At 38.8% G+C, this 27,606-nt stretch overlaps 1 protein-coding gene across 2 annotated transcripts in view; it reads right to left on the minus strand.

Annotated features, from left to right (window-relative positions):
• Nucleotides 1-27,107, minus strand: part of chrne (cholinergic receptor, nicotinic, epsilon) — a 61,876-nt gene extending 34,769 nt beyond the window's left edge. The window contains exons 1-3 of one of the 2 annotated variants that reach the window (XM_034178637.1): nt 26,971-27,107; nt 8,839-8,972; nt 7,786-7,830 (exon numbers count right to left, since the gene is read on the minus strand). In XM_034178637.1, coding sequence (XP_034034528.1) covers nt 7,786-7,830; nt 8,839-8,972; nt 26,971-27,037 — 246 coding nt within the window. In that variant the 5' untranslated portion in view covers nt 27,038-27,107. Of the gene's footprint in view, nt 1-7,785; nt 7,831-8,838; nt 8,973-26,970 lie in introns of those variants that run through there. The other variant, XM_034178638.1, reaches the window with a different exon arrangement.
• Nucleotides 27,108-27,606: the final 499 nt, after the last annotated feature.

The following is a 27,606-nucleotide window of genomic DNA, read 5'->3' on the forward strand; positions in this document are numbered from 1 at the left end:
TGGACTGTACACAAAACTGCCCAGATCGGTTTCGACTGAGAACAGGGTTGTTGCAAAATCAGTGGTCGGCTGTTTATATTGCAAAATCCAGCAGGAGACCATGAGCTCACTTTTAAAAAGGAACGCTGACATTCTTAAAACTCTAATTAAAGCCAGCCCGCATCAGCGTCAAGACATTTTGAGAACGGTGGCTTGCGACCTTCTGCGTGCCTTATCTGAGATTGCTCTGAATATTTTAAAGGGTAATATCGTCCTGAACAGGAGACAATTCAGCACCCTGAAAAGGAGGAGAAAAGCTTTACGGCTTTTGGCGGCTAAAAAGACCAGCTTAAAGAGTAAATGCAGGAGTCTTATACAGACTGGAGGATTCCTGTTGCCACTACTGTCTGATGTCTGCACCACCAGGATTCAGCCGTTGCGTATTTGAGGTCATCTGTTCAAGTTGCTGGGGCGTTAACAGAAACATCTTCTGAGTCGATTTTGATATCCTTTATCCTCATATGAGTTGAGTAATAATCGGCAGTGTAGAGAGTCTGACTGAGACGTGCTGCTGTGGTTCCAAATGATGCATGCGCAGTGAAGGCAGGGCGGACAAATTTTTAGGGGGGACCGTTCGGTCTGCGACACCGGTTTCATGAAGTAATCTTTTAGTCTACTAAGCTTACTTAGTCGACTAAGGTTAGTTGCCCAACATTATCTATCTAATCTTTGTTTCACATCCATGGCTAAACTTATAGATTAGCCATCTTGCGTTAGTTGACGATTTTCATGGCCATAGCGGCCTTGGGAGTGCCATCTCCAAAAAACACCTCCAATGCATGACAGTTTTGTTTACTTCCGGGTTGATCTGTCTACTACAAACATGGCCAAGTCCACCGCAGCAGAGAAGAAGTGCTCCTGACCTCGGCGTCCGTAGACATCTCCAATGGATTATTCCGGTCCTGGAACAGCAGCTCCTGGCGCAAGTCTCTCCTTCCTTCCTCTTCCATCAAGTGGTGGTACTGTTATGATTCGCAGCTCTCAAGGAAAGATATAACCCCAGAAATGCAGGTCAGCCGGACTCAAAGGTTAGTTCCAAAAATATGCAAAAGTTTAATGTCCAAACGTGAATCAAAAATACTAATACAGGTGGAATAACAAAGGTACAATTACAAACCCAACCAAGGGACTGGGGGAAAATAAAGTTCCAACAAAATACAAGAAATTAATGTCCGAGTGTGAAACCAACATTAGGAGAGGCTAGTGCAGGATCAAGAACAAAAATACACTTTCAACCCTTCACAGGGGATGGGGAAAACAGAGACAGTCAGAGTGCACAGAAGGACACACCCCCAAGACAGTGGAGATCAGAGACACACGCACTCAAAAACTCAAAGGGGATTCACAGGATCAAAAACACCAAACTCCCATAAAAACCCCATAAACAGACGACATTCAACAGGTACATGATAGTCGCCTTTTTTGAGATAAGACCTGGCTAAAAACTTTAGTCTGGTAATGCAAAACTTTAACCAACTAGGCGTTTTGTGCAACAACCAGTGGTGGGCACAGTTCCAATAATCCGATAACTGATAATTATTGAAGATAATGTTTTCATTATCGGATTATCTTTTCAAATAACTTTGAAAATGATTATCGGACTAATTATCTTCCGATAAATTTTTAGACGGTTAAAGTGGTAAACAAAGCTGAACAGCTACAAACTCATAAAATTTAAAATCAGTTGAGCACCAACCTGTTAAATGTTTTGTAGCAGATGTGTAGTTCTACCATCTGCAAAAAGAGGAGATCTGCTTCTAGAAGAAACCGCTCTATCCTCTGCAGGCAAAGAAAAACTGGTCACAAAAAAAAACCTAATTTCTTTTAACCCCATATTGATACAACAGCAGTATCACCCAAGTCATCCAGAGGCATATATTTTTAACTTATGGTTCAAATTTTAACCAAACTAATTTCAGAAAAGTTATTTAAATTAACATCACGTCTGAAGTTTTATAAAGTGAAAATATCAGATATATGTTTTAGTTTTAAAGTAATGCGCTAATTTTTAAGGTTTTAGTGTGGACATGCTGTGTCCAGGTGCATTATGGGTATAGGATAATCTCAGTACGTTCACGACATGAAAAATGCATTTGAGACACTCTAATCAGGCTCCACGGATAACAGCATTAAACTCTAGTGCCTAAAACTCTTGTGAATATATTCTCTGGGTTTATAGACATTATTGTTTGTGTTTATTAAATTCCACGCATCTTAAACGTAGCAGCAGACACAGATTATCTGGAATTTTGTTTTGGCAAGTCTCTACTGCCATCTACTGGCCAGTAGTGTTCATGGCAGTATTCAAACTGAAGCTGGGCTGATATTTTCAATCACTATACTCGGTTCCAGCTCAAGCTGTACCACAGAACCGCACAGTGTAAAAGTTCAGAGCGCACGATTTATGTTCTCACACACATTGTATGTTCAAAAACCACACGTCGGACTCATGTTTCCAGAAGCAAAATGTAAACAGAAGCTTTTTTCAAACTTAATTTACAAAAACTCTCAATGGGAGACATCAAAGTAAAAAAACAAAAACAAACAAAAACAAAACAAAAATTACAAGACAGGTCTGCGGTGTTTGCACAGGCACAGTGCGAGAGGTGGTCATGAGATGTTAAATGCAGCTCATTACTCCATGTATACTAAATGATGCAGGACATGCGCTTAACCTGAAACTCGGTGCGATCCAAAAAATTCTTGTACCAATGAAAAATCAGCTGAAAAAGGGCCAAAACCCACACTGGCATCAGTAGATCATGGCAGTGAATTTAATAGTTACATTTATAAACAATGTAGGTTAGAAATTGCAAGTTTTACTGTTACAGTGCTGTCAACAGTTAAATATGAGGTCAAGAAAGATTATTTTACTTTTTATAAAACAAGTATTTATTTTCATTGAAGTCAAGAAAGGGTGACTATAAAGTGAGTTTTGGCAAAACAGGTATCATTGTCATGTTGACGTGGGTTGTTGTCGGCAGCTGGGGAAAGTAACTAAAAAAGTAACTAGTAATCTAACTTAGTTACTTTTACAATTGAGTAATCAGTAAAGTAACTAAGTTACTTTTTCAAGGAGTAATCAGTAATTGGATTACTTTATCAAAGTAACTGTGGCAACACTGATTATTACATTTCAAAATCAATATGAATTATTTATGAATAGGCCCATCGTTTTTGTCTTTAAACATTGTGTAGGCCCCTACCCCATTACTTAATTGGGGCAAATTAACAGTTTTTTTTTGTCTAATATAAAGCCCCCATCCACCCCCGCCCCGATTCCCTGAACTGGTACAGCCCTGTTTGCGTCTTTCTCTGTTCGCTGTATTGCCTAACCAGGGTTGCCAGATGTGACGATTTCCAGTCCAATAAATGCTCAAAAATGCATGGAGGCACTAAATCCTGCGCAATTTGAACTGATTTTTAAAATATGTGTGGCAATTCTATACAAAAAACTCATCCAGTGCCATATTTTTACCCTAAACAAACCAATTGGATGGGAAAACACCCAATCTGGCAACCCTGCGCCTAACTGAAGTAGCACTGCTAGCCCACATTCGATTCTGACACGAGACGACAAGTTGCCACTATGCCACAATTAAACAATGAAGCGACAGCAGGAGTCTGGAGTCAAAAAACGGAGGAAAAAGAAACAAAAAGATGATGCCCGTGCATCCCTTGCTGGTAAGTACGTGTTAAAGGTTTAAATTGTTTTGATTACTTAATGTTCAGTGGTGCTGCTTAAGCTAGGTTGCATTGGCTTTGCTGATTTGATGTAGCTTTAAACGCTAAACTTAAACGCTTTAATAAATAGTAACGGTTTGAGTAGAACTTTTGTGTGTGTGTGTGTGTGTGTGTGTGTGTGTGTGGGGGGGGGTTCTCTTGTATGGGGGTGGGGGGGCCTCCCTGACCAGTTATGCTTAGGGCCTCCAAAACCTTAGCAGCGGCCCTGAGCGCTGGACAGAAAATACGCAGTTTTAAGCAGGTCTGCGCAGCACAGCATTACTGCATGCAAGTCTGTGCAACACGGTGCTCCTGCACACATCCAAAAACTGAGTGCTTGCATCCAGAGTGAATCAGCTGGAGAACATGATCGCACAGCCCACAGCGCCTCTGTGTGCTCAGAACAGCTAATGTAACTGATGGACGTGTGTGTGCTCAGACAAGGACAGGGAATCGAACCTCAACTCATAAATCCAGAAACACAGAAACAGCAGGTCGCTCTCTCTCTCTCTCGCGCTCTCTCTCTCTCGCGCTCTCTCTCTCATCAAACCTGAATAAGCGCTGTGACTCTTTAAAATAAAAGAGCAGTGGCTGCATGTCGGTGCGATCATAAGACGCCCTGATCATCAGGTCAGATCAAATCAGCGGACCTGATCGGAGCAACCGGAACTTTAAAAGTTTAAACAGTCACAGAGCTTCATTCACGGCAGCCTTTACCACAGCCAGACTCAGCAGCATCTGTACACAATGAAAATTATCCACCAAGACAAAAAATAAAAAAACTAAAATAAAAAAATAAAAAAGTTAAATGACTGTTTCTGAACTACGGAAGCGTATTGCATTCACTGGATAAAAACTTTTTGACCACTGATCTCGTAATTACGAGATCAAGATCTCATAATTATGAGAAAATATCTCATAATTACGAGATCTTTTCTCGTAATTATGAGATCCTGATCTCATAATTATGAGAAAAGATCAGGTGTGTAAATAGTTTTATGTATATACTTCCGTACTTCCAGTCCCTCAGCACAGACGTGAGCTGAGCTCAGCCGATGATGACACACACTATAATCAAACAAAATGTGGATTTTCCCCCTGAAGTGCTCCCGGATGAATGTCCAGGGAGGAGCACGGGGCGACTTCCAGCTTTCACTCACACAGACCCACCGACCACTGAGGGACACAGCGGGGCTCACTCCCACCCGGGCACATGCCAGTCTGTGTGCCCGAGCTGTGCCTCGCCTCGCTGGAGGAGTTTCATTCATCCAGCAACAGTTTAGTGGGAAATCCACACTTTGTGCGCGCCGTGGTGTGGATCACAATGCAGTGTCGGAGGTTACAAATTGGCCTATTTTCGATTATGACTCGGGCACTCACGCTTGGACTGGAAGTACGGAAGCGATTACACACACACACACACACAGAAAATAAATAAATAAAAACAATAGCTTGATCTCATAATTACAGCGACGTGGAGCAGAATTTCTTGTTATAACGTGATAATTTCTCGTTATAACGTGAAAATACCGCATCATGAAATAACATGATAATTTCATATGACGAAATAACGTGATAAGTATCACGTTATAACATGAAACTTTTCACGTAATTGCATGATACTGAGCCAAATATATATTAGGGCTTGGCAGCTCAGAGCTTCCGTACATAAGAAAGAGAGTGACGTCCAGCACGTCAGACTGGGCTTTCCGCCAGAACAATCCCAAGGACTTGAGATGCCTGCAGTGTTGACATACTAATATTAATATCATCCTCATTTTTAAGAAATATCAGTATTTCCCAGTGTCTCAGACCGAGAAGGTGGTAACAGCAGATTAATTGCGACCGCGCCATCATGCCCGCTGATCATTGAGGAAGCGCGCATACGGGGAAGCTGGAGACCACTGATCTCGTAATTACGAGATCTTTTCTCGTAATTACGAGATCAGGATGTTGTAATTACGAGAAAAGATCTCATAATTACGAGATCTTTTCTCATAATTATGAGAAAAGATCTTGAAATTACGAGATCAGTGGTCTATTTTTTTTATCCAATGAATGCAATACGCTTCCGTACTGAACCGCACCACACTGTGCAGTAGAGAACAGAGCGCACTTCCACAGAGGCAGAAAATAGTAGCTGTGGCTACATACATGGCAGTAATGCAACTGTAAAACACTCATGACAGTCCACTGTTTTCCAAGCACAACAATGTGTTCTGCAGCTGATCTGCTCTGTGTCAGCCTGTTCCCGTCAGATCTCAGAAGCTAAGCAGTACAGGGCCTGGTTAGTACTTGGATGGGAGACCTCTTTGGAACACCAGCGGCTGTGTGTGTTTCTCCAGGTTACACTGGAGTTGCGTCAGGAAGGGCATTTGGTGTAAAACTTGTGCCACATGCCAATGCGGATCTGGTTGTATCCGCTGTGGCGACCCCGAACAAAACGAGAGCAGCTGAATGTACAACGACAACAATGTGTTTTGCACAGCCGCCAGGAGTGAACTGGTTTTAAATAGCGGCAAGGGCTACACGCGACTGTGCACACATTAAAAAGCGAACACACGCAGCAGCAAGCAAATCTACGAACACGGAAAAAGGCTGAGTACGTGCGCATTTCAAGCGTACTTAAATAAAACACAACGCCGCAATATGCAGCTCTACGGACACACCAGTGTGAAAGGGGCATCAGACACATAAACAGCAGGTGTCACAGCTGAAATGAGACATTACAATCCTGCTGTCTACAAATAGAGAGGTGGGAGGACGACATGAAGAAGTGGCCTAAGATAACATACGGGAGCATTTTTAGCTACTTAGTTGCGCAAGGACATTTTTTGAAATGATACGGGAGCTGATCATCGTTTATAAAAGAAAACAACTTTAAAATAAACCGGCCCGGGAAACGAAAACCGCTAGAAAACAATCGCTCACTGCTATCCGGTTGTTAAGTGTGACGTAACGCATCATGTGATTTTCAACTTCCGGCTCCAAACAAAAAAGGCGCGCTGTCATTAACATTGATAACTGCACTGAGACGATCTGATCAGGCTGCACATACACCGTTGTACACGGACAACAGCATTAACATCGAAACATAAAACTCTTTGTATATTGTGCCTAAAACTCTCCTGGTTATATTAACTGGGTTTTTAGACATTGTTACTGCGTTTGTTTTATGTAAAAATGTCAGACGCTCAGGTCGTTTCACCGTTATTTTCAATGGGAGTTGCTGCGAGCTGCGATCACTTCCTGTTCATGTCGTTTGGGGAGAAAGTGAAGTTTGCACTTTAACGTCCTGTTTATTGTAATAAATATTATTTTTTATTAACAAACAGACATGTATATTTTACCTGTGCATAATAAAATATGTAAAGTAAAAGAAAAAAATTTTTATTAAGTGTTCCGACCATAGAGCCAGACGAATGCGTTTAACGGAGGTGGAGGCGGAGAAGGGAGGGACGGTGGTTTGCGCACAATGTAAACACAAACTAAACTTAAACTGCAAATCCTTAAAAGGATCAAACAGATGTAACTTTAATTGTAAACTTAGAGGTCGTTGGACCCAGAAACAGATTTATCATGTGATGCGTTACATCAGCGCTTAACAACCGGATTTGGGTTTCTAACAGGAAGTTGCACCCATAATCACTTCTACAGCAGCACCCATAGGAGTAACATGGATAAAAGCTTCAGATATCTGTTGCTGAGATAGATGATGACAGGAGTGCCATTTTAAGCAGAAACGAGGTGATAATGGGCGAATCACTGTTGATGCCCAGAAATGATGCTGCTGATGCTCCAAAATGATGCATGTACAGTGAAAGCAGGCAGACTGATTTTTAGGGGGGGACCATTCAGTTGGTGACACCGGCCCTCTGTGTTCACAGAGTGCGCACCTTCATGGTAGCAGGTTACAGAGAAGGACATTAAAAAAAAAAAGATTACAAATTTTTGATCAGGTTAAAAATCACAAGTGTCTTGTTGGAATTTGAAAAATAAATAAATAAAATAGAGAAAACTTACGATCTCAATCCACACATTGGTCGTAAGAGTCTCCTCCTTTTCATTCTGAAATAGAGAATATATGGTATTATGACTCTTTCAGGTGGAGGTGAGTAGTGGGCACAGTTTCAACTAATCAGCTAACAGCTAATTAGCAAAGCTAACTTTAGAAGATTAGCTCTTCGGCTAACACTGAAAAACATTAGCGGTGGACTGGATAGTTCCCACTAAATTTAGTTGAGATAATGTTAAGTCAGCAAATACTTTTTGAGTAAGGCCCAACCGTCAAAAACTTTTGGAAACCCTAAATCCACAAGTTTATCCTGTTTAAACTTATACACTCATACAATTAGCAAAATTGTTGCAAAGGTAACTAGCATCACCTCACAGAGATGGAGGAGCAAGAGGTGAAGCCAGAGTAAAAGCATTAATTATTTTGGGATTTACAGCTCAAAAAACAAACCAAAGTTAAATTAACAAATTAAAGGTTAGCGGTTATTTCTAGTTTCAGCTAAATCTTTTAACAGCTTATTGATTTAGCATAACGTTCCAGCGGATTAGTGGTTATCAAAGCAAACTTTTAGGTTAGCTGTGTTCACCATTGGTGTAGATATAAATGCATTTGATCGTAATTATTCTGTGGTAGTGAGGGTGAGTGACGAGCATGCATTTTTTAAAACTATGTTTATTTCCTGCATGAAGCTGTATCCATTTGTGGAATTGTTGATCATATTTAGGGCTGCAATGATTACTTTCATATTTGATTAATTAATCAAATATTTTCAAATATTTTAGGTACATAAATTGTCAAAAAATGGTGAAAAATGTAGATCAGTATTATCCAGTGGCCAAGATGATGCCTGCAAATGTCATCTGTTGTCCACATCCAAAAAAAAAAGAAAAATACTCAGTTTACTGTTAGATAGAATAAAAGCATAAAATAAATCAGAAAGTATTCATATATATATATATATATAGAAGCTGAAATCAAAGAATTTAAAATAAAAAAAAAAGACTGATCATTTAATTTTTGCAGTTCTAATCATATTACAGCAGAAAAATTAAATCTTTCACCAGAGAGATGAGGTTGGTGAGGGTCAGTTTGATCTGAACCTCCACTCTGTCTTCAGGGTTCTTCACTGGGCGGATGTTCTTGTTGTAGTTTTTAAACAAGTCGCTGATCAGCTGTGTCTCTTCATTACTCTGCACTGATTTAGGAAAGAGGAGAGCTTGAATTAATTTATGGACATTATGTATTTTTACATGCCATATATATTTTTTGTCAGCACGACATCTAAATAAAAAATTAGGATCAGAATTAACTGATTTTTTTTTTTGGTGGAGTGATGCTTGGGTCCAAGATGATCTGAGTACATTTTGATACAGTTCTGGAGCTTTATGCAAATCAAGGATGACCTCTGCCATATTACTGGTAAAAAGACAAACTGTTGGGCTTTGGCAGAGATACGAGGTCTATTAGAAAAGTGTCCGACCTTATTTTTTTTAAAAACCATATGGATTTGAATCACGTGTGATTACATCAGCCAAGCTTGAACTCTCGTGCGCATGCGTGAGTTTTTTCACGCCTGTCGGTGACGTCATTGACCTGTGAGCACGCCTTGTGGGAGGAGTGGTCCAGCCCCCTCGTCGGAATTCCTTTGTCTGAGAAGTTGTTGAGAGACTGGCGTTGTGCTTCATCAAACTTTTTCCCAAAACTGTGAGGCACATCCGAGTGGACACCATTTGACAAATTAAGCTGGTTTTCGGTGAAAATTTTAACGGCTGATGAGAGATTTTGGATTGTTTCTATCACTGTAAGGACTTCCCACTGAGCGGGACGTCGCGCAGCGCTCCGAGGCGACGTTGTCATCCTGTTTCAAGCTGAAAACCTCCAAATTTAAGCCTCTGTTGACCCAGGACGTTGTGAGAGAACAGAGAACTTTCAGAAGAGGTTGGAATCAGCAGTTTATCCGGACATTCCACTGTTAAAGGAGATTTTTTTTAATGAAAGACATGCGGATGGATTGGCGCGTCGGCTCGCAGCCAGCGCAGCGCGCCCGCCACAGGAAAAACACCTCCGTTGGAAGCCTTAAGGACAAGTTGGAACATGCCCTGCTGTTAAACAATTTCTCAGATACTCACTCAACTGAAAGCCACCAAAAGCCACCTGGATTTTACAAATGGTTATCAACACGGAGGTGTTTTTCCTGTGGTGGGTGCGCTGCGCCGGCTGCAAGCCGACGCGCCAATCCGTCCGCACGTCTTTCATTAAAAAAAATCTCCTTTAACAGTGGAATGTCCAGATAAACTGCTGATTCCGACCTCTTCTGAAAGTTCTCTGTTCTCTCACGACGTCCTTGGTCAACAGAGGCTTAAATTTGGAGGTTTTCAGCTTGAAACAGGATGACGACGTCGCCTTGGAGGGCTGTGCGACGTCCCGTTCCGTGGGCAGTCCTTACAGCGATAGAAACAATCCAAAATCTCTCATCAGCTGTTAAAATTTTCACCGAAAACCAGCTTAATTTGTCGAATGGTGTCCACTCGGATGTGCCTCACAGTTTTGGAAAAAATTTTGATGAAGCACAGCCCAGTCTCTCAGCAACTTCTCAGACAATGAAAATCCGACGAGGGGGCTGGACCACTCCTCCCACAAGGCGTGCTCACAGGCGAATCACGTCACCGTCAGGCGTGGAAAAACTCACGCATGCGCACGAAGGTTCAAGCTTGGCTGACGTAAAAACATATGAATCAAATCCATATAGTTTTTTAAAAAAATAAAAAGGTAGGATACTTTTCTAATAGACCTCGTATACTATCTGAAAGTTTGTATATCAGGTACATTTGAATTGAAAAAAAAAAAGTGCCCTTTAACTCGCGTGGTGTGCGCTGGCCTGTTCAGATTGTAATGAAAGTGCACCCTAGCCAGCCACTACTACGTAGTAAGTAAAGTGTCATGCTTGCTACCTGACCTGAGGACCACATGAACTGCGAAAATAAGGGCTCCAGTGAGCGGGTCATGATCTAATATATAAGGCTGACCATGTGTGTTAATGCACGTACGCTTTCAACCTAAAGGCCCCAGTGCTTTCCCCCTTGGTGCCCCCAGTCACCATAGTAAGTTTGGTGTCGATTGCTTAATTGCTGTGCTTGTGCATAGCGAACACACACACACACACACACACACACACACACACACACACACACACACACACACACACACACACACACACACACACACACACACACACACACACACGGTCAGCTTTATATATTACATACATGTCAAGTTTTACATGTTTTACACCCACATTAATTCATACTTTTGTCCACATTAATTTTATATGTATTTGTTAATACCGTTACTGTAGGTTTAACTACGCTATTATACTTTATACACTAATTACCATTTTTGTTTATTGTGTTAGTTTGCTGGGTACGGTTGGTTTATTAACAGCTAATTTAGCTCTTCTACTGTAACTAGCTTATTTTCGTTATTTACAATTTTATTTTACATGGTGCAGATTTTTAATGATTCAACAGTTCTCTTCTTTCTTTTAAAGATATCAACATATAGTACCTAAGTTCTTAGGTTTCCATTTGATAGCATAATGATTATACTTTTTAGTTTCCTATAGTATGCTAGCAGAGTTACTTTAGATAGTTACCAATACACTCATACACTCATAGCTTCTGTTTCTATAATAAAATACCAGATTTATAGCTTAGCCTACTAACTATATTTAATTTTATTACTAGTCCACATACTAAACTACCTATACTACAATCTTCTCCTGTGATGTCTTATCTTTCTTATCTCTTATTATTTATTACATTATATATACTTTTTTCTTGAGCCGCTTGGGTCGGTAGGGAGAGTTCCCATGGGATAAAAAAGCTTTTCAACCTTCCTTTTTAGATATTTAGATCTACCTTTATATACTAGCATAGTTCCACCTGAGAAATGGAATATAATATATAAGATATACCTTACTGAATTTTCATGCAGGACATTTTTGCATATGTGCAACAGTAAAAGAGTCAAACAATAGAAGAAGTAAGCTCTACCTATATAGATCTGGTGGCCCATTGATGCCAGTGCTTGTTCCTTGATTCTATAACATAAGCGAATGAGAGTGGACAACTCCCCCTGGATGAGATGCCAACCTTACTCAACATTAAAATATCAACAATAGAAAATTGCTTGTATTGCCAAATATATCAATACTCGTATGTAGTTTTCTACTCGGGGGAAATTCAGTAAATATGGCTTTGCATATTCAGTGTCCTGAAAGATTTTTCATCTAATATTTTCCACATGCATACATTTTCAGATAAATGTTGTAGAAATTGAGATACTGTCTAAATGGTCTGAAGATGAATGATCTGAACATGTTGGGAGTGCATAGGCAGCTCTTGATGAGGCTGTAACCCTTCCCAATCCCAACCCCAGAATATTGGCATTTTACACTGAAAATCCAATGTTTTAATGCTATTCTTCTTCTCCTCACATTAACTGATCTCCTCCTGTAGCCACCATTGTTTTCTATTTAATCCACTAGATGGCGGATGCAGCCCCTGAGCTGTTGCCAAACGGTCGCCATCTTGCTTAGCGTTATTATGCGTCATCAGGCATTAGATTAAATAAAAATGGATGATTTACTGACAAACTTGGGTTAAAGTGATTTTAAAAAATGCCATTTTGTGCAGTGTTTGGGTGCAGCAACAAGCTGACAAAGGAGTGTGGAGTGTGTGTATTATATGTAATATTAATGACGTGGGGAAATGACTAAAATTGCTGAATAAAGGTTAGAAAATAATTTTTTGTGTCGATGTGTATTCTGTAAAGTAGTGACTTTTTACTGCCTGACAATTTAAGTAGTGACAATTTTACTGCCTGAATGCTTTGTGATAAATATCTCACCATTCGTTTAGTGATTTAGTTAGAAGTCTCACTTTCATAAGTCTCAGTTTATCCCTTTTTAAATTAGCCTCAGGTTTTTTCTTCACACCAGGTTTTCCATCCTGAGATAGACTGTAAGAACAAATTCATAGAATGGAAATGTTTTTTCATTCAAATTGGTGGGTGACAGTTGCTAACCATCTTTGACATATTCTTCTACTAATATAAGAATATACATGAATGAGATTCATTTCTCTATGATATACTCCTATCATGTTTGGCGGACAAATGTCTGGACACAATTGCAGGACTTGACACAGTAGCTCTGGTTAGTAAAAGCATTTACTGAAAGATTCAGTGGGATCCGGTACACAGCAAGGCACTCCAAAATAAGCGAACACATGAAAAACATCAGGCGTAAGGCGTGGTCGGTACAAACAAGCAGGTGGTCAAAACACAACGTGGTAGCAGGATTTGGAAACATGGAACACAGAGCTGGAAGTGAAGGCACAAGGCACAATGATCTGGCAGAGAACTTGTGCACCCAGTGGGGCTTAAATACACCCAGGTCATGAGATGCAGATTAGAAATAGGTGTGTGGAAAGATCCAGAACAGAGTGTGGCCCAAACAGAGTGCAACGCCCACCACCAAGCACCAAGAGAGACAGACAAGAGAGATAGGGACAGATAAAGAACAAGCTGGAAAAACCCAGCACACAGAAACCAATCAAAACCTAAACTAAACATGACATAACACAACTTCCTCTTCCGGTCGTATGGAGTAAGCAGCATGAAAGACCAGCTGCTTGCAAAATTGATAAAAACTAAAATTTCCAGACCAGATATCTTCAAACAAAGTAAGCCATAATACTACTGAAGCAAAAATGACTTCCAGGAAAAACAGGCAGTATACCCAGATGACTCTGGAAGTCGAGTCACACACCTCCACCGGAGGAAAAGTCGAGCCGGCTAAAGCTAACACTAATGCCACGGGGCTAACAGAGGAAAGCCCGTTATCGCTGGACTCTTCAGGCGCCGAACTGAGAACGGAGTTTAAAGCCTACAAGGATACCATGCAATCTGTTATTAAAACCGAGATGGAGGGATTTTGTAAAGAAATACGTGAACACATCTCATCTTTGGGAGAGACCACCAAGGCGGACATTAAAGCTATATGTGACGACCTAACGGAGAAAGTTGAGAAATTACTCTCAACACAAGCAGAAGCAGTGAATACACAGAAGAACATGGAACAATCTCTCAGTGACACTTCTGACAGGCTCACGGCTCTCGAGAACTCATACCGGTCGCTTGCCGCTAATTACAAGAAACTACAGAAAAAGTGGATCGATTTGGAAAACAGAAGTCGCCGGCAGAACATCAGGATATTAAACATTCCAGAGTGTGCCCAAAATAACAAACCGACCGACTTTATGTCCAGGTTCCTCTCTAAAGTGCTGGGCGAAGAAAACTTTAATAGCCACATTGTTGTTGACCGAGTACACAGAAGAAATAGAAAAATACCTTGGGAAAAACATGCCATCATCCCGACGAGAGAAGGCTGAAAGTTAACAACAGCAAAGAGAAAATCGTTGTTATGGGTTACGCGGACTGAGTAACAAACTTTCTATCAGGTACTCTAAATATGTGAATTCATCTTTTTTTTAATTATTTTTATTAAATTTATTTTCTCGTTTTATTTATGTATTCAAAAAAAGGGGGATATCTGTTTTATATTAAACATGCGTGAGGACCAAAATATAGTTAAAATGGTCTGGAAAGGAAAAAAAGTTTAGGAGCTTAGTGGTAAGTCAAATGTTCATGCATAAGCACCTCTCTGAGTTTAGACACTTTTTGCTTTGGTTGAAGCACTTTCTCTGTCCTAGTTCTGGCAGAGTAGTTAGTTTAGGGGAGTACAGGGAGGGAAGTGGGATGGTAGGGTTTAGGGGTTTTGGTCTTAGTTCATATTTTTTGTCCTGCACTTCTACAGAATGTAACTTTTACTTTGAATGGAAGCTGTCTAAAAATACAAGCTGGAGTACATTCTTATTTTTCCAACTAAACAATCATGGCTAATGTGTCAAAAACAACTGGGCGTCAAAACTTGGTTAAGATTATCTCATGGAATTGCAAAGGTCTCAATAGCGCGATTAAACGTGGGAATATACTGCCTCATCTTAAAAATCTAAAAATGGATTTTGGGTTTCTACAAGTAACTCACTTGAGAGATCAAAACCATAAAATGGATTGGTTAAGTGTATTACTCAAATTTCTCAGTAAAAAGTAGAGGTGCAGCTATTGTTAGACGATTCCTTTTATAACATCAAAAGTAGTATCTGACCCTCGTGGACAATATGTCATTGTTACAGGCAAGCTGTACAATAAACCAGTTATTCTAGTTAGTATATATGCTCCCAATACCGACGACGAGACTTTTATTACTTCTGTTATTACTGCAATACCTAATATGGACTCTCATCAATTGATTATTGGTGGAGATTTCATTCTGGTATTAGACCCTGTAATGGATAGATCCTCACAAAAACATTTACCATATCCAAATCTGCTAATGCCATTCACAGATTTATAAATATGTATAAACTGCTCGACCCATTTAGAGCCTTGTCTCAAGATACAATACAAGAGAATATTCATATTTCTCTCCAGTTCATCACTCATTTTCTAGAATAGATTTCTTCCTGGTAGATTACTCATTTTTAACAAATGTCACACACTGCGATTATGAAGCAATTGTTTTATCCAACCATAGTCCAGTGTCACTCCTTTTAGAGATAGGACATAGCCCAAAAACTAAACAATGGAGGTTTAACAACACGCTGCTATCAGATAGTACAGTAGTAAATGAATTGCAAAATCAAATTAGGATATTTCTCCAGAGAAATGATGATCCAGAGATCAAGAGGTCCACCCTGTGGGAACCATTTAAAGCGTACCTGAGAGGCCAGATCATTTCTCTAAGCTGCCTGAAAAATAAGCAATGTAGGGAAAAGCAATCAAAGATCACCCAAGAACTTATAGAAATTGACAGTCTATGCCATCTCCCCAACACCAGATTTATATAAGAAGAAACAGTCTTTACAGACGGAATTTAACTTACTATGCACAGCAGAAACAGCAAAATTGTTGACACAACTAAAACATAAACATTATGAATATGGAGAAAAAACAGGTAGACTACTAGCTCAACAAGTGAAAGAAGAAACAACATCCAGATTAATCACAGAGATATGAACAGATAATGAACAGGTAACAACAAATCCAAAAATAATGAACAAACCTTTTGAAATTTCTATTTTGAGCTGTAGTCCTCAGAATCAAAAAAATGATCCAGATTTAATAGAACAATTTTTTTTGCAAAGCTTCAAATACCCACTATAAGTTTCGAAAATAAAAAAATATTAGACCAGCCAATTTCAATAGAGGAAGTAAAACTAGCTATCCTGAATATGCAAAATTGTAAATGCCCTGGTGGGTACAGAGATGAATTCTATAAGGCATTCAGACTGCCCCTCTTCTCCTAAATGTTTATAATGAGGCACTGACAACAGGTGCTCTGCTCCCAATGCTATATGATGCGAGCATGTCTCTAATCCATAAAACTGGTAAGGATCTACTAAATCCAGGCTCATATAGACCCATAAGTCTGCTGAACGTAGATAATAAAATACTAGCAAAAATCTTGGCCATGCGGTAAGAAACAGTCCTTCCAACGGTTGTGTCACCAGATCAAACTGGATCTGTTAAAGACAGACAGCTATGTTTCAACATCAGGCGATTGTTTAACATTATCTACACTCAAAAGTTCAAAGAAAAAAGTGTGAGAAATACTGCTGTCCGTGGATGCCGAGAAGGCCTTTGACAGGGTCGAGTGGGATTTTCTGTTCTCGGCCCTGTCGAGGTTTGGACCTCAACTTCATCTCTCTGGTCAAACTACTTTATGCGCAACCCAAGGCAACTGTACACACCAATAATATAGACTCAAGCTCCTTCCCTCTCCACCGTTCAACACGCCAGGGGTGCCCGCTATCTACCCTATTATTTGCACTGACCATAGAATCTCTTGCTATTTTATTGCACTCTGCAGAAGAATATAAAGGAATCATAAGAGGAGGTGCAGAACACAAAGTGTCTCTGTATGCAGACGACTTATTACTATACATCTCAGATCCATCTCAGTCTCTACCAAAGATTATGTCCATGCTGTCTTACTTTGGAAAAGTGTCTAGATATAAAATCAATCTTTCAAAAAGTATACTGTTTCCTATCAGTGTAGAAGCAAAAAAGCAAATCAGTACATTGATTTCCTATCTCTTCACAGTTTCACACTGTTTTAAGTATCTTTGTGTAAATGTCACGCAGGAAATCTCTGGCCTCTTCAGAAAAACTTGAACCTGTATCAACAGACTCAACAGCAGATTGAGAAGTGGTCTAATCTCCCCATATTTCTTGCTGGTCGAATTAATATAATCAGGGTGAACATCTACCTAAATATTAATTTTTTATTTCAATGTGTTCTAGTTCTAATTAATAAGAATTTTTTTTGCTAAAATAGATTCTCTATTTGCATCCTTTATTAGGAATAAAAAGACCCCAAGAATTAAGAAATCTTTTTTTACAAAGGCCCAAATCTATGGGAGGGATGGGACTACCCAGTCTCCGCCTTTATTATTGGTCTTGCAACATTCGGTGTGTATCATTCTGGAATGGAAGACACAAACCTGATTGGAAACAAATCACTGTTATATTATACTTCTGATCTTTCCAAATTCAAATGCCACAACCCAGTGGTGTCACACTCACTGAAGATTTGGTCACAGATAAGGAGACATTTTCAGTGGAACCAATGTTCAGTTCTAACACCATTGATTGATAACCATGCACATACTCTTCTCTCAGGTAAAATGTTTCAACAATGAGACCTCAAAGGTGTGCATTCATAAATATGATATTAACAACAAAGACTTTTTTAAATACCTACAAATACGTAACTTTACAAAGACATTATTTCCCTCTTTTCCCAATCAACCACCGGAATACTCTTTGAACAATGTACTTTTAAATGACCCACTCAAAAAAGAATCCATTACCAAAGTATTCAATAGCCTTTCACAGAATGTACAACTACACTTGATCACATTAAAGAAGCTTGGAGCAAAGACTTGGAAGTAGAAATTACGGAAGAGCACTGGATTGAAGCTCAAGAACCGGTCCATTCCTCTTCAATATGTGTGAGACATGGTCATTACAGTTTAAAATCCTTCATTGTTTACACATGTCAAAACAAAGACTGTCTAGGGTGTTCCCAGGAGTGGACGCTTCTTGTGAATGCTGTGGCTACGCTCCGGCTACACTGTCACATACATTTTGGAACTGTCCCAACATCACACTATACTGGTCAAAGACAAAATACACTTTTCCTGAAATTTTAAAAATTAGACTCCTAACAGATCCTGTAATGTCATTATTTGGAGCTGTTCCTACTCAGATACATCTAAACAGTTTGCAAATTAATGTACTGTGCTTTGTGTTATTATTAGCCAGGCACCTAATCTTGTGTTATTGGAAAAATAAGAATCCTCCTACCCATCAAAATCTTTTAAGAGAAGTAATGCAATATTTACAATTAGAAAAAAATAAAATATTCTTTGAGACAGAAAGAACAAATGTTTTACTCCATCTGGCAATCCTTTATTAATTATTATGAGAAAAATTAAAATTTAAAGTTATATTTGGACATGCCTCTTGTTCTACTCATATTGTTTACACTTTTATATTATGTACCGTTGTGCAGGGATTTTTAAAATTTTTTTGTTGTTGTTGTTATTACTTTGCCTTTTATATATACACTAGCTGGGGTACCCGAGTTAACCTGTTTTAGACATAAGCCAAATGCCAATCATTTTATTCAAAACAATTGCCCATCATTTGTTTTTGTAATGCTGATGTCTTATAAATATAATAGTTAATGGGCTAAAGTTTGTCCAGCAGAACTAAGAGGTGGACTCCCCAAACTAAGTGAAAATACTTGGTTAAAAGACAAACACTTTTGAAGTCCTTCATGCAGACTTTGTTTTGCAACCAAATTTATAACAAAATTACACACAAAAGCTAGGTAACAGTAAATGTAAATATCAATGAATCAAAACTGAGGCAGTGGTGTATTTCACTGTTTTTACATTGCAATTTTACAAATATAAAATGAATGTATTCAGATACGAAGGCAAACTGGGTTGTACAGGACAGTCAGGAGCTTAACAGTTGAGAACATAAAGTAGCTGAAGAAAGGGATTAAATAAACAGAGATGGCCAACACATATACAGGGGTGGAAATTTATGAATCTGCCTGGTCATACCCACAGCCTCAGCCTAAGCATGTTGTTGTTTTGCTGAGTGTGCTGTGGCTGTGCTGTGCTGAGTGTGCTGTAGAAAGCGATTAAATAACCAAAGATGGCCAACACATATACAGGGCTGGAAATTTGAATCTGCCTGGTCATACCCACAGCTGGCTATTTTTGGGGTAATTTTCAGTTCAACTTTTAAAAAAATGGTACCAGTTTGTTCCCCATGTCATGAGGATTCAGAATATATATCGTTTTTAGGGCTATATGTTACAGTTTGGGAGTTTATCCCAGACAGACAGAAGTGGCAGCACGAAAAGCACATGGTACAACACTCTATGGTCTTACATAAATGGCTATTTTGGGGGTCATTTTCAGTTCAATTTTTTTAAAAAAGTGGTACCAGATTGTTCCCCATGTAATGAGGATTCAGAATATATGTAATTTTTAGGGCTACATATTAGTTTGGGAGTTTATCCCGGACAGACAGACAAACCGTAGCCCTTTATGTATATAGATAAGTGAATATATATTTATACATATATATGCACTATTTTTATTTTTATAGACTTGCCTGTATACAACACTTATGCAAAGTATATATCTATAAAAATGCTGTTTATTAAAAGACTCTAATAAATGGAGAAAAACATTGCATAACACAGAGCACAGAGTTCAAAATATATCAAGGCACCATCCCTACAGTGAAGCATGGTGATGGCAGCATTTCAGTTTCAATTTATTTTCATTTAACGCCAAATCACAACAGAGTTGCCTCAAGGCACTTCACACAAGTAAGGTTTAACCTTACCAACCCCCAGAGCAACAGTGATAAGGAAAAACTCCCTCTGAGGAAGAAACCTCAAGCAGACCAGACTCAAAGGGGTGACCCTCTGCTTGGGCCATGCTACAAACATAAATTACAGAACAATTCACAAAATAAATATACAGGAAATGCAGCTGGTGCACAGGACAGGAGGGTCTCCAGCACAAATACAACTCCCATCTGTGGATGGAGCTGCACCTTAAACAGAGAGAAAAAACAGAATCAGGCATCAGAAAGACAAGAAATACTGTATAATTTGCCAGCATTAAACAACAAGAAAAACAGAAGAAATGCTAAGGTGATCACCGACCACTAGCCCTAAGCTTCACTAAAAGACCCAGAATTTAGGTAAAGTTGAGGCCGTGGCACGCTCTGTTTCCTAATAAAATGAATTTGCCAAATGTGAAGCTAAGACCTGTTTCACATGGCAGGATAATTAGGCTGATATCGGACCCGATCTTCCCCTTCCGACAATCTTAAGGACACCCTGACAATCGCGATGATGCTAAAGATAATCTTAGCAAATATTCCTGCGGTGTGTGGTGTGTTAAGAGTGCTCTGATCTGCTCGGAACGATGTCAGGGGTGCGCCGATCGCAAATCGGAGATATTCAACATGTTGGATTGTCTTGGCCTGATATTCCAGCATGTGTGGTGCCCTCCGACCACAAACGAGCACACAGCCTGTTGAATGTGACGTGCAGCCAATCAGAAAGCGATGTGACAGACGTACGGAGCTTAAAATAAAATCAAAACGGCTGTTCTGACTTACCAGAAAGTCCGGTGGTCACGCTGTCTCCACTCCTTTTAAATGAACGCCTTTAATTTTTGTTTTTGTATTGTTTGTTTTTTTTTCTGTTGTAAATAGTCCATAAAGTATCTCCGTTTGTTTACTCCAAAGTCACGTTTAATCTCGAGAGATTTTACGAGATTTCCTGTCTGAGCTGGGAATGTTCGTATGTGAAATCTGTTTGTGTGTTGTGTTGTTGTCCTTACCGTGTGGCTGAACACCACACACTGTACGACCAAAACTGTTAGATCTATGATATTTTTTTTTATCTCCAGGTGTGTGGTCTCTCAGCTTCTGGAAACCTAAAGATAATTTTAAAATCCTGTCATGTGAACCAGGCTTAAGACTGAACTTGAAGCTAGACTGCCTGATGTCTAAGCCTGGTTCATGCGACAGGATTTTAAAATTATCTTTAGGTTTCCAAAAGCTGAGAGACCACACATGTGGAGATAAAAAAAATCATAGATCTAACAGTTTTGGTTGTACATTGTGTGGTGTTCAGCCACACGGTCTTCCCATTGAATCACTGTGATATTTAAGTTGTTTATATGTTGTTTAAAGGTGTTTTAGTGAAAAACCCTATTTTGGCAGCCATTTTGGATGCCATCTTGGGTAACTGGCTTGAGGCCAGTTTTTATTTTTGGGAATATCTTGATTGTGTTTTGGGGTCATCCAAGGAACCTAAAAAAGTTGGTTTGGTTTAGTCCGGGGGTGCAAAAGTAGTGGTCGCAGCTCCACTAGTAGATGGACCTTGAGAGGTGCTGCAAAGAGGAATGGGCCACACTGCCCAAAGATAGCTGTGCCAAGCTTGTGGCATCATATTCAAGAAGACATGATGCTGTAATTGCTGCCAATGGTGCATCAACAAAGTATTGAGCAAAGGGTGTGAATACTTATTTACAGTGGCTTGCAAAAATATTCAGGCCCTTGGTATTTCACCCATTTTAATTTGTTTATGGCATTTCAGATACAAAAAGTAAATCAGGCTTCTCAATATACAAATTTCTAAAATTATCTTCCTTAGACTCAAACTGAAAGTAAATCTCTACAACTTGATATAAATTATATAAAAATATAAAAGCCAAGATGATGGGTTGCATAAGCAGAATTTTGAGGGGAAAAGGAACTTACTCCATTTTGAAATAATGCTGTAACATAGCAAAATGTGGAAAAAATGAAGCTTTGTGAATACTTTCCAGATGCGCTGTATTACATTCACTACAAATTATTTTGTCCCATCACTAAATCCTGATGTTGCTCCCACTTTGTCAGTGTAATGAGAAGTGCAGCATTGATCAAGCATTCAGTATGTTTTGAATGTTGAAAGTTGACTTCTGTACAGATTATGATTATCCCAGAGCTAGGTGTGCAACTATAAACATGAAAAACACAACAGAAGAGAGGAAACAATTCCAAAAAAAGTACATTTAAAGAACATGGTCTGGCACTGCTGATCTGCTTGTGCACACTGTATTTCTTTAGCAACTTCAGGAGTGCATAGGATAAAGGCAGAGGTCATTTCTGTCTCACTGCTTCTTGTACCTCAGCTGTCATTATTCATTTCTCAGATTACAAAGCAGTTGGGGAAATGTCAAATGAGGACTTGAAGTCCCACTGTGCTCCATAATCAGCAAATTTTATCTGTATACCAAAATGGACACATTATAAGATGCTAAAGACACTGACTCTCACCATTAATCAATCACTGTATATGGCAACATGGTTTTTGCAAACATTCTCTTGAACAACTGCTGTAATAGTTACTGGAAAGGCAGCAATGAAATGCCTCATTTCACTGACATAATAACATTTTAATGAATGAATGAATTTATTCGGCACACACAGACCCAAAATAACAAAAGAAAACAATCCAACAACGTACCCATGTGCCCAAAAAGGTGTAGACAGAAGCAAAAGCTTATAAATGCCTACCCCTTTAACCCAACAACAACAAAAAAAGTATACATATGTACATAAAAATATACATATACCCATGATAGCTAATACAAAATATAAATTAATCACTGAACTAAAATTTGAAAATACAAACATACAAACAGCAGTGCACCAAAAACAAAACAAAATTGATAAACCAAATTCATCATGCTATAACAAGTAATCAAGTAATTTTCGTAGAGCCTTTTTAAGCCAACCAAGTTACCGAGTGATTTTATGTTATCCGGGCTCTTATTCCAAAAATTAACACCTCCATTTTAAACAGGTCCTGGACATGTTGTGGTAAAAGTTTATTTTTACTTTAAACACAATTTGTATTATGATATAATCAATCAAGTCCCAAAATTTTAAAACATGTAAACAAACAATGGATTTGTTGGCTCACTATATGGTTTATCACTAATAATTCTTATAGCTTTCTTTTGTAGTAAAAACATTGAATTTGTATTAGTTTTGTAGGTGGTTCCCCAAACTTCAATACAATAGGTCATATATGGAACAAGTACTGAATGATATAAGGTAACTAATGAGTGTTGGGAGAGTAAGTCTTGCGCTTTATACAAAATGGCAATGGCTTTTGACATTTTAGATTTAACATCATTTATATGTCTTTTCCAGCTTAATTTATCATCAATAAAAACCCCAAGAAATTTAGTTTCATTTACAAGTTCAATTTCAATATCAATATTGTGTACTCCTAAATTTCCGCATAAATTCCTGGGCTTATTTCCAAATATGATACACTTTGTTTTACCAAAATGAAATGATAATTTATTTGAATCAAACCATTCTTTGAACTTCTGCAGTTCCCTCTCCATTATGTCTAGAACCTGTCCCACATGATCCCCACTACAAAACACAATTGTGTTATCAGCAATGATTTATGGATGAATTACCAATAGATCTACCTAAAATGAAAATACGAATATTTTCATATATTCCACTAACTCATAGTAGACTGTCAACATCTTTAAAATATGAAATCTGGTGCTTACAGCCAGGCAGTTACCCCCTCTATCTTTAAATGTCACCAGGGCTTTACTGTCTTTCTGAGGAACACTATGACCTTCAGGAGTACTTGGGGATTGACCCACCAGCAGTCTAGTTTAAGAATAACATGCTCAACCCCATGTGCCATCATCCACCCAAACAGCGTGACTTTATTTATTATCTCCTGCTGTTTTTATTTTATTGTTTGATTATATCCTCTGCCTCAACGGAGCAAAGTTGTTGTTGTTGTCCTTTCAGCTGCTCCTATTTTTTGTTTGAGGTCGCCACAGTGGATACAGCCAGATTTGCACAAGTTCTACGCAGGACACAACTCCAGTTTACCTGGAGAAACACACACAACCGCTGGTGTTTCAAAGAGGTCTCCCATCCAAGTTGTAACCAGATCCTGCACTGCTTAGCTTCTGAGATATAATGGATCAGGCTTATGCAGAGCAGACCAGGTGCCCTCAACAGAGCAAAGCACAAAGCAAATAATATTTTATGGTCTCCCAGAGTGAGATGTTAGCCTTGTCACATATTTGGGCTATTGTGACTGCAGGTATAACAAGTAGTGTTGGTTAATTTGGGGTATGTCCACGTCTTTTGCTGTCAAGTGCGTAAAGGTGGACACTGGGTGCAAACGCTTTGGATTTATCCTCTTCAGTAGTAAAGGGCGTATTGTAAGAATAACATAAATTCAGCCAATCAGAGTGATACATGGTACTGCCTTTAAAGTCCATATGCAAATAACTGTTGCATTTCCATTTACAAAGCTCAGTCAGAAGTGAGAGGTTTTCTGGAAAGGAAACATTGTTGCATGGACAGATTGTGTATGGTCATGGAATCAGCTGCCAAAAGAGATGTAACTTTGGAAGTTACAATGAGAGTTGGATTAATATGCATGTGAATATTGTGTCCTTTAACACCTGTTGCAGCCGCTATGTATGATGTTTTTACTGACCACTGTGCAGTGTTGCCACAGTTACTTTGAAAAAGTAATCAATTACTGATTACTCCTTGAAAAAGTAACTTATTTACTTTTCTGATTACTCAATTTTAAAAGGAACTAAGTTAAATTACTAGCAATGTATGTCCTGACATTTTAAGTTGAAGTAAAATACTATTTCTTGAAAAAAAGTTTTTGTAAAACATGAAATAAAGTCTCTTTTTGTTCACTTGAGTGAACATAAATACTTGTTTTATAAGAATAAAATAAAGACAGTCTTTCGTGACCTCATATTTAGCTATTGACAGCAATGTAACAGTAAAACTTACAATTTATAATCTACATTATTTATAAATGTAACAAATTCTTTCTACCATTTTTGTAACATAATCATTTTAGTTTTTGAAGTTATTATTATTATTATTATTATTATTATTATAAGTAGAATTAGTAGTAGTAATATGAAAAAATGTCTACAAAAGTGGACCTTTAAATTAGGGGTGTTGTGCCCCCCCATGACCCCTTACTGAGCCAGAAGAATGATAACATGTATTTATGCAGAAAGCACGACCAGACTGACAGGGAAGAAAGTCTGCGTTGTTTAGGTCATGTTGTCCTCAGAAAGAGATTTAGGTGTATTTGGGTCAAAAAAGAGTGTTAGTTGTTAACGCATTGCGGGTCTTCAGCTGTTTTTAGCGACAACACTCACAGAGTGGCACAGAGCTTTAAAGAAAAAAAAAGCGTAAAAATGTCTGTAAAGCTCAGTGCAGGTGTGCTGCCGTCACTGCGCTTTGAGATACGGCAACTGTTTTTTTCAACTCAGAGCTGCTGCACATAACAGCAGTTAAACACTTAGCAGCATCAAACGCTAAAAGTGGGCGAAGTAGGCAGTTCAGCTGAACTACCCCTACCACGGGCCAGTTTTAATGCTGTGATCAACCTACATTATCTCTGCCATCGACCGGTCAATTGTGATTGATGTATAGAGGCTTTGCAGACACATGACCTGGCCACTTCCAGGCCACTCCCCCTGGCCATGCTGCCGGTCATGCACAGGGTTTTCAGGATTATTTACATGAGAAACTCCTTACATACTGTGAAGTTTTGAGATAAACTCATCATCTCTGAACCTAATAGTAGAGTAGCGGAACATACCAGGCGTCTTTCTGACACTGAATTACTGCAGTACAAGGACAAAAAAAAAATGCTGTTTTTGGGTGCTTGTACACAGCAGTTTACTGGACCTAGAGCGACATTATCACCGCACGTGTAAGTACGTACACTCGTACACGCAGAACTAAATAAGTTAATTGAGTATTGCAGACTTGCATATTTATAATAGTATTTACTGAAAATGTTTGTCATTAACTTTATTGACGCTGCTGTGTGTTTATGAAATCAAATGAGCAGTCTTTTTTTTTTTTTTTGTGGTCCCATCCTGCGTGGCTTTCTTAATAAAGTGAGTAATGTTTTTGTGGCACGTTTATTATTTCAGTATTTCCAACCCTACCCTTTGTGATATTGTTTAAAATTAACTTTATTGAATGTGGTGTGCTGCTGTGTGTTTGTGGAGCGAAAGCCAGGTCTTTTCTCTTTTTCTCTTTTTTGTTTTTGTGGTCCTGTGGCTTCCTTAACAAAACGAGTAGTGTCAAAACTTACTATTTCTAACCCTAGCTATGATATAATAGAAAAAAATGTCAAAACAGAGGAAAATGGAGCTGAGATGGCTTGTTTTCACAGCCAAGTGTTTTGTGACCTGCTAAACTTGACCTGCAGCTGTGGGTGGTACCACCCTGCACGTGACTTGTGACGTCACATGCAAAGCCTCTATTGGGCACCCCTGATTTATACTGTATATAAATAGAGACTGAGAGAGTTTCCTCTGTCATTACACCAGTCTGTTTACTGTGCAAAAGATCATTGGATCAGATCCTGACTTCTTTTGTATGCTAAAATGCATAGAATTAGACATTCACATTAGTATGCTGACTTAATTCTACAGTACTTAAACACACACACACACGTACATATGTATGTATGTATGTATATAATAAAGAGTAGCACAAACAGAAACACAGTATTACAAATGCACTTAGAACACAGTCAGTTGCAGATTTGTAAAATAAGGTATTAAAAGTAGTATACAGTATGTACAGTGTGCCATGTTGTGTTATACATAGCACATGTATACAGATGATATTATTCTATCTTCTCTAAAATTAATTTTGCCTTCATTACATATTTAAAATACTTTGCATTATGTTAAGTTTGTCTTTAAATGCAGTGTACATATGTACAAGCATGAGATCGTTGGAGGGTTGCAAAAGTGATTGCAGCAGTAAACATTAAGCACATACAGACAGAAAATCACTTCAAGTGCATAAGAAGACACACAGCCAGTTGACAGGATGTGCCAAAAGTTTGCAACTGCGTCACTTACCTTTTACCATTATGGTCCCCAGAATAACTGCAACTCCAGACAGTATCAAAAACCTATGTTGTGCCATTGTCACATTCACACTGCACTGTTTCAGAAGAAAACCTGAAGACCGAACAAGGCAGAAAAAAGGTCGGAAGTCAGAACAGTCAATCTCTCTACTAACCCCCCGACTATTACCCACCGCCGGCTGTCGTCCATGGCTCAGATTACAGCAGCTGGGACTCACTAAACCTGGACTTCAAGTCACACTCTGGTCATCCACAATAATCATCATCACAATCAATAGACACCAACTGTCAATGCTGTTGCCGCTGACACGATTGCAATGTGACGGATTGCATGAGTGATTGAATTTGCTCATATGGAATCTGTCCAGTATTCCTGTCATATTCGTGAGTGTTCTAGATAATAAGCAGTGACATTTTGATCAAATTTTTCACCCACAATCTTGATCCGAGTTGTTTTATACTGAGTATCAGCCAACTCAGAATCCCAGTCTTATACTTGTGTTTTCCAAGATAATACTAAAAGCGCGTTAACGTCAATCCAATGTACATGCAGTCCAAAAGGCATGCACACACAAAAAACAAATAGAATTGTGGGTTTCTTATCAATTCCTCTTACTGCAGTATTGTA

The sequence above is a fragment of the Thalassophryne amazonica genome, chromosome 9 (assembly GCF_902500255.1).
Source record: "Thalassophryne amazonica chromosome 9, fThaAma1.1, whole genome shotgun sequence".
In the NCBI taxonomy this organism is placed as follows: domain Eukaryota; kingdom Metazoa; phylum Chordata; class Actinopteri; order Batrachoidiformes; family Batrachoididae; genus Thalassophryne; species Thalassophryne amazonica.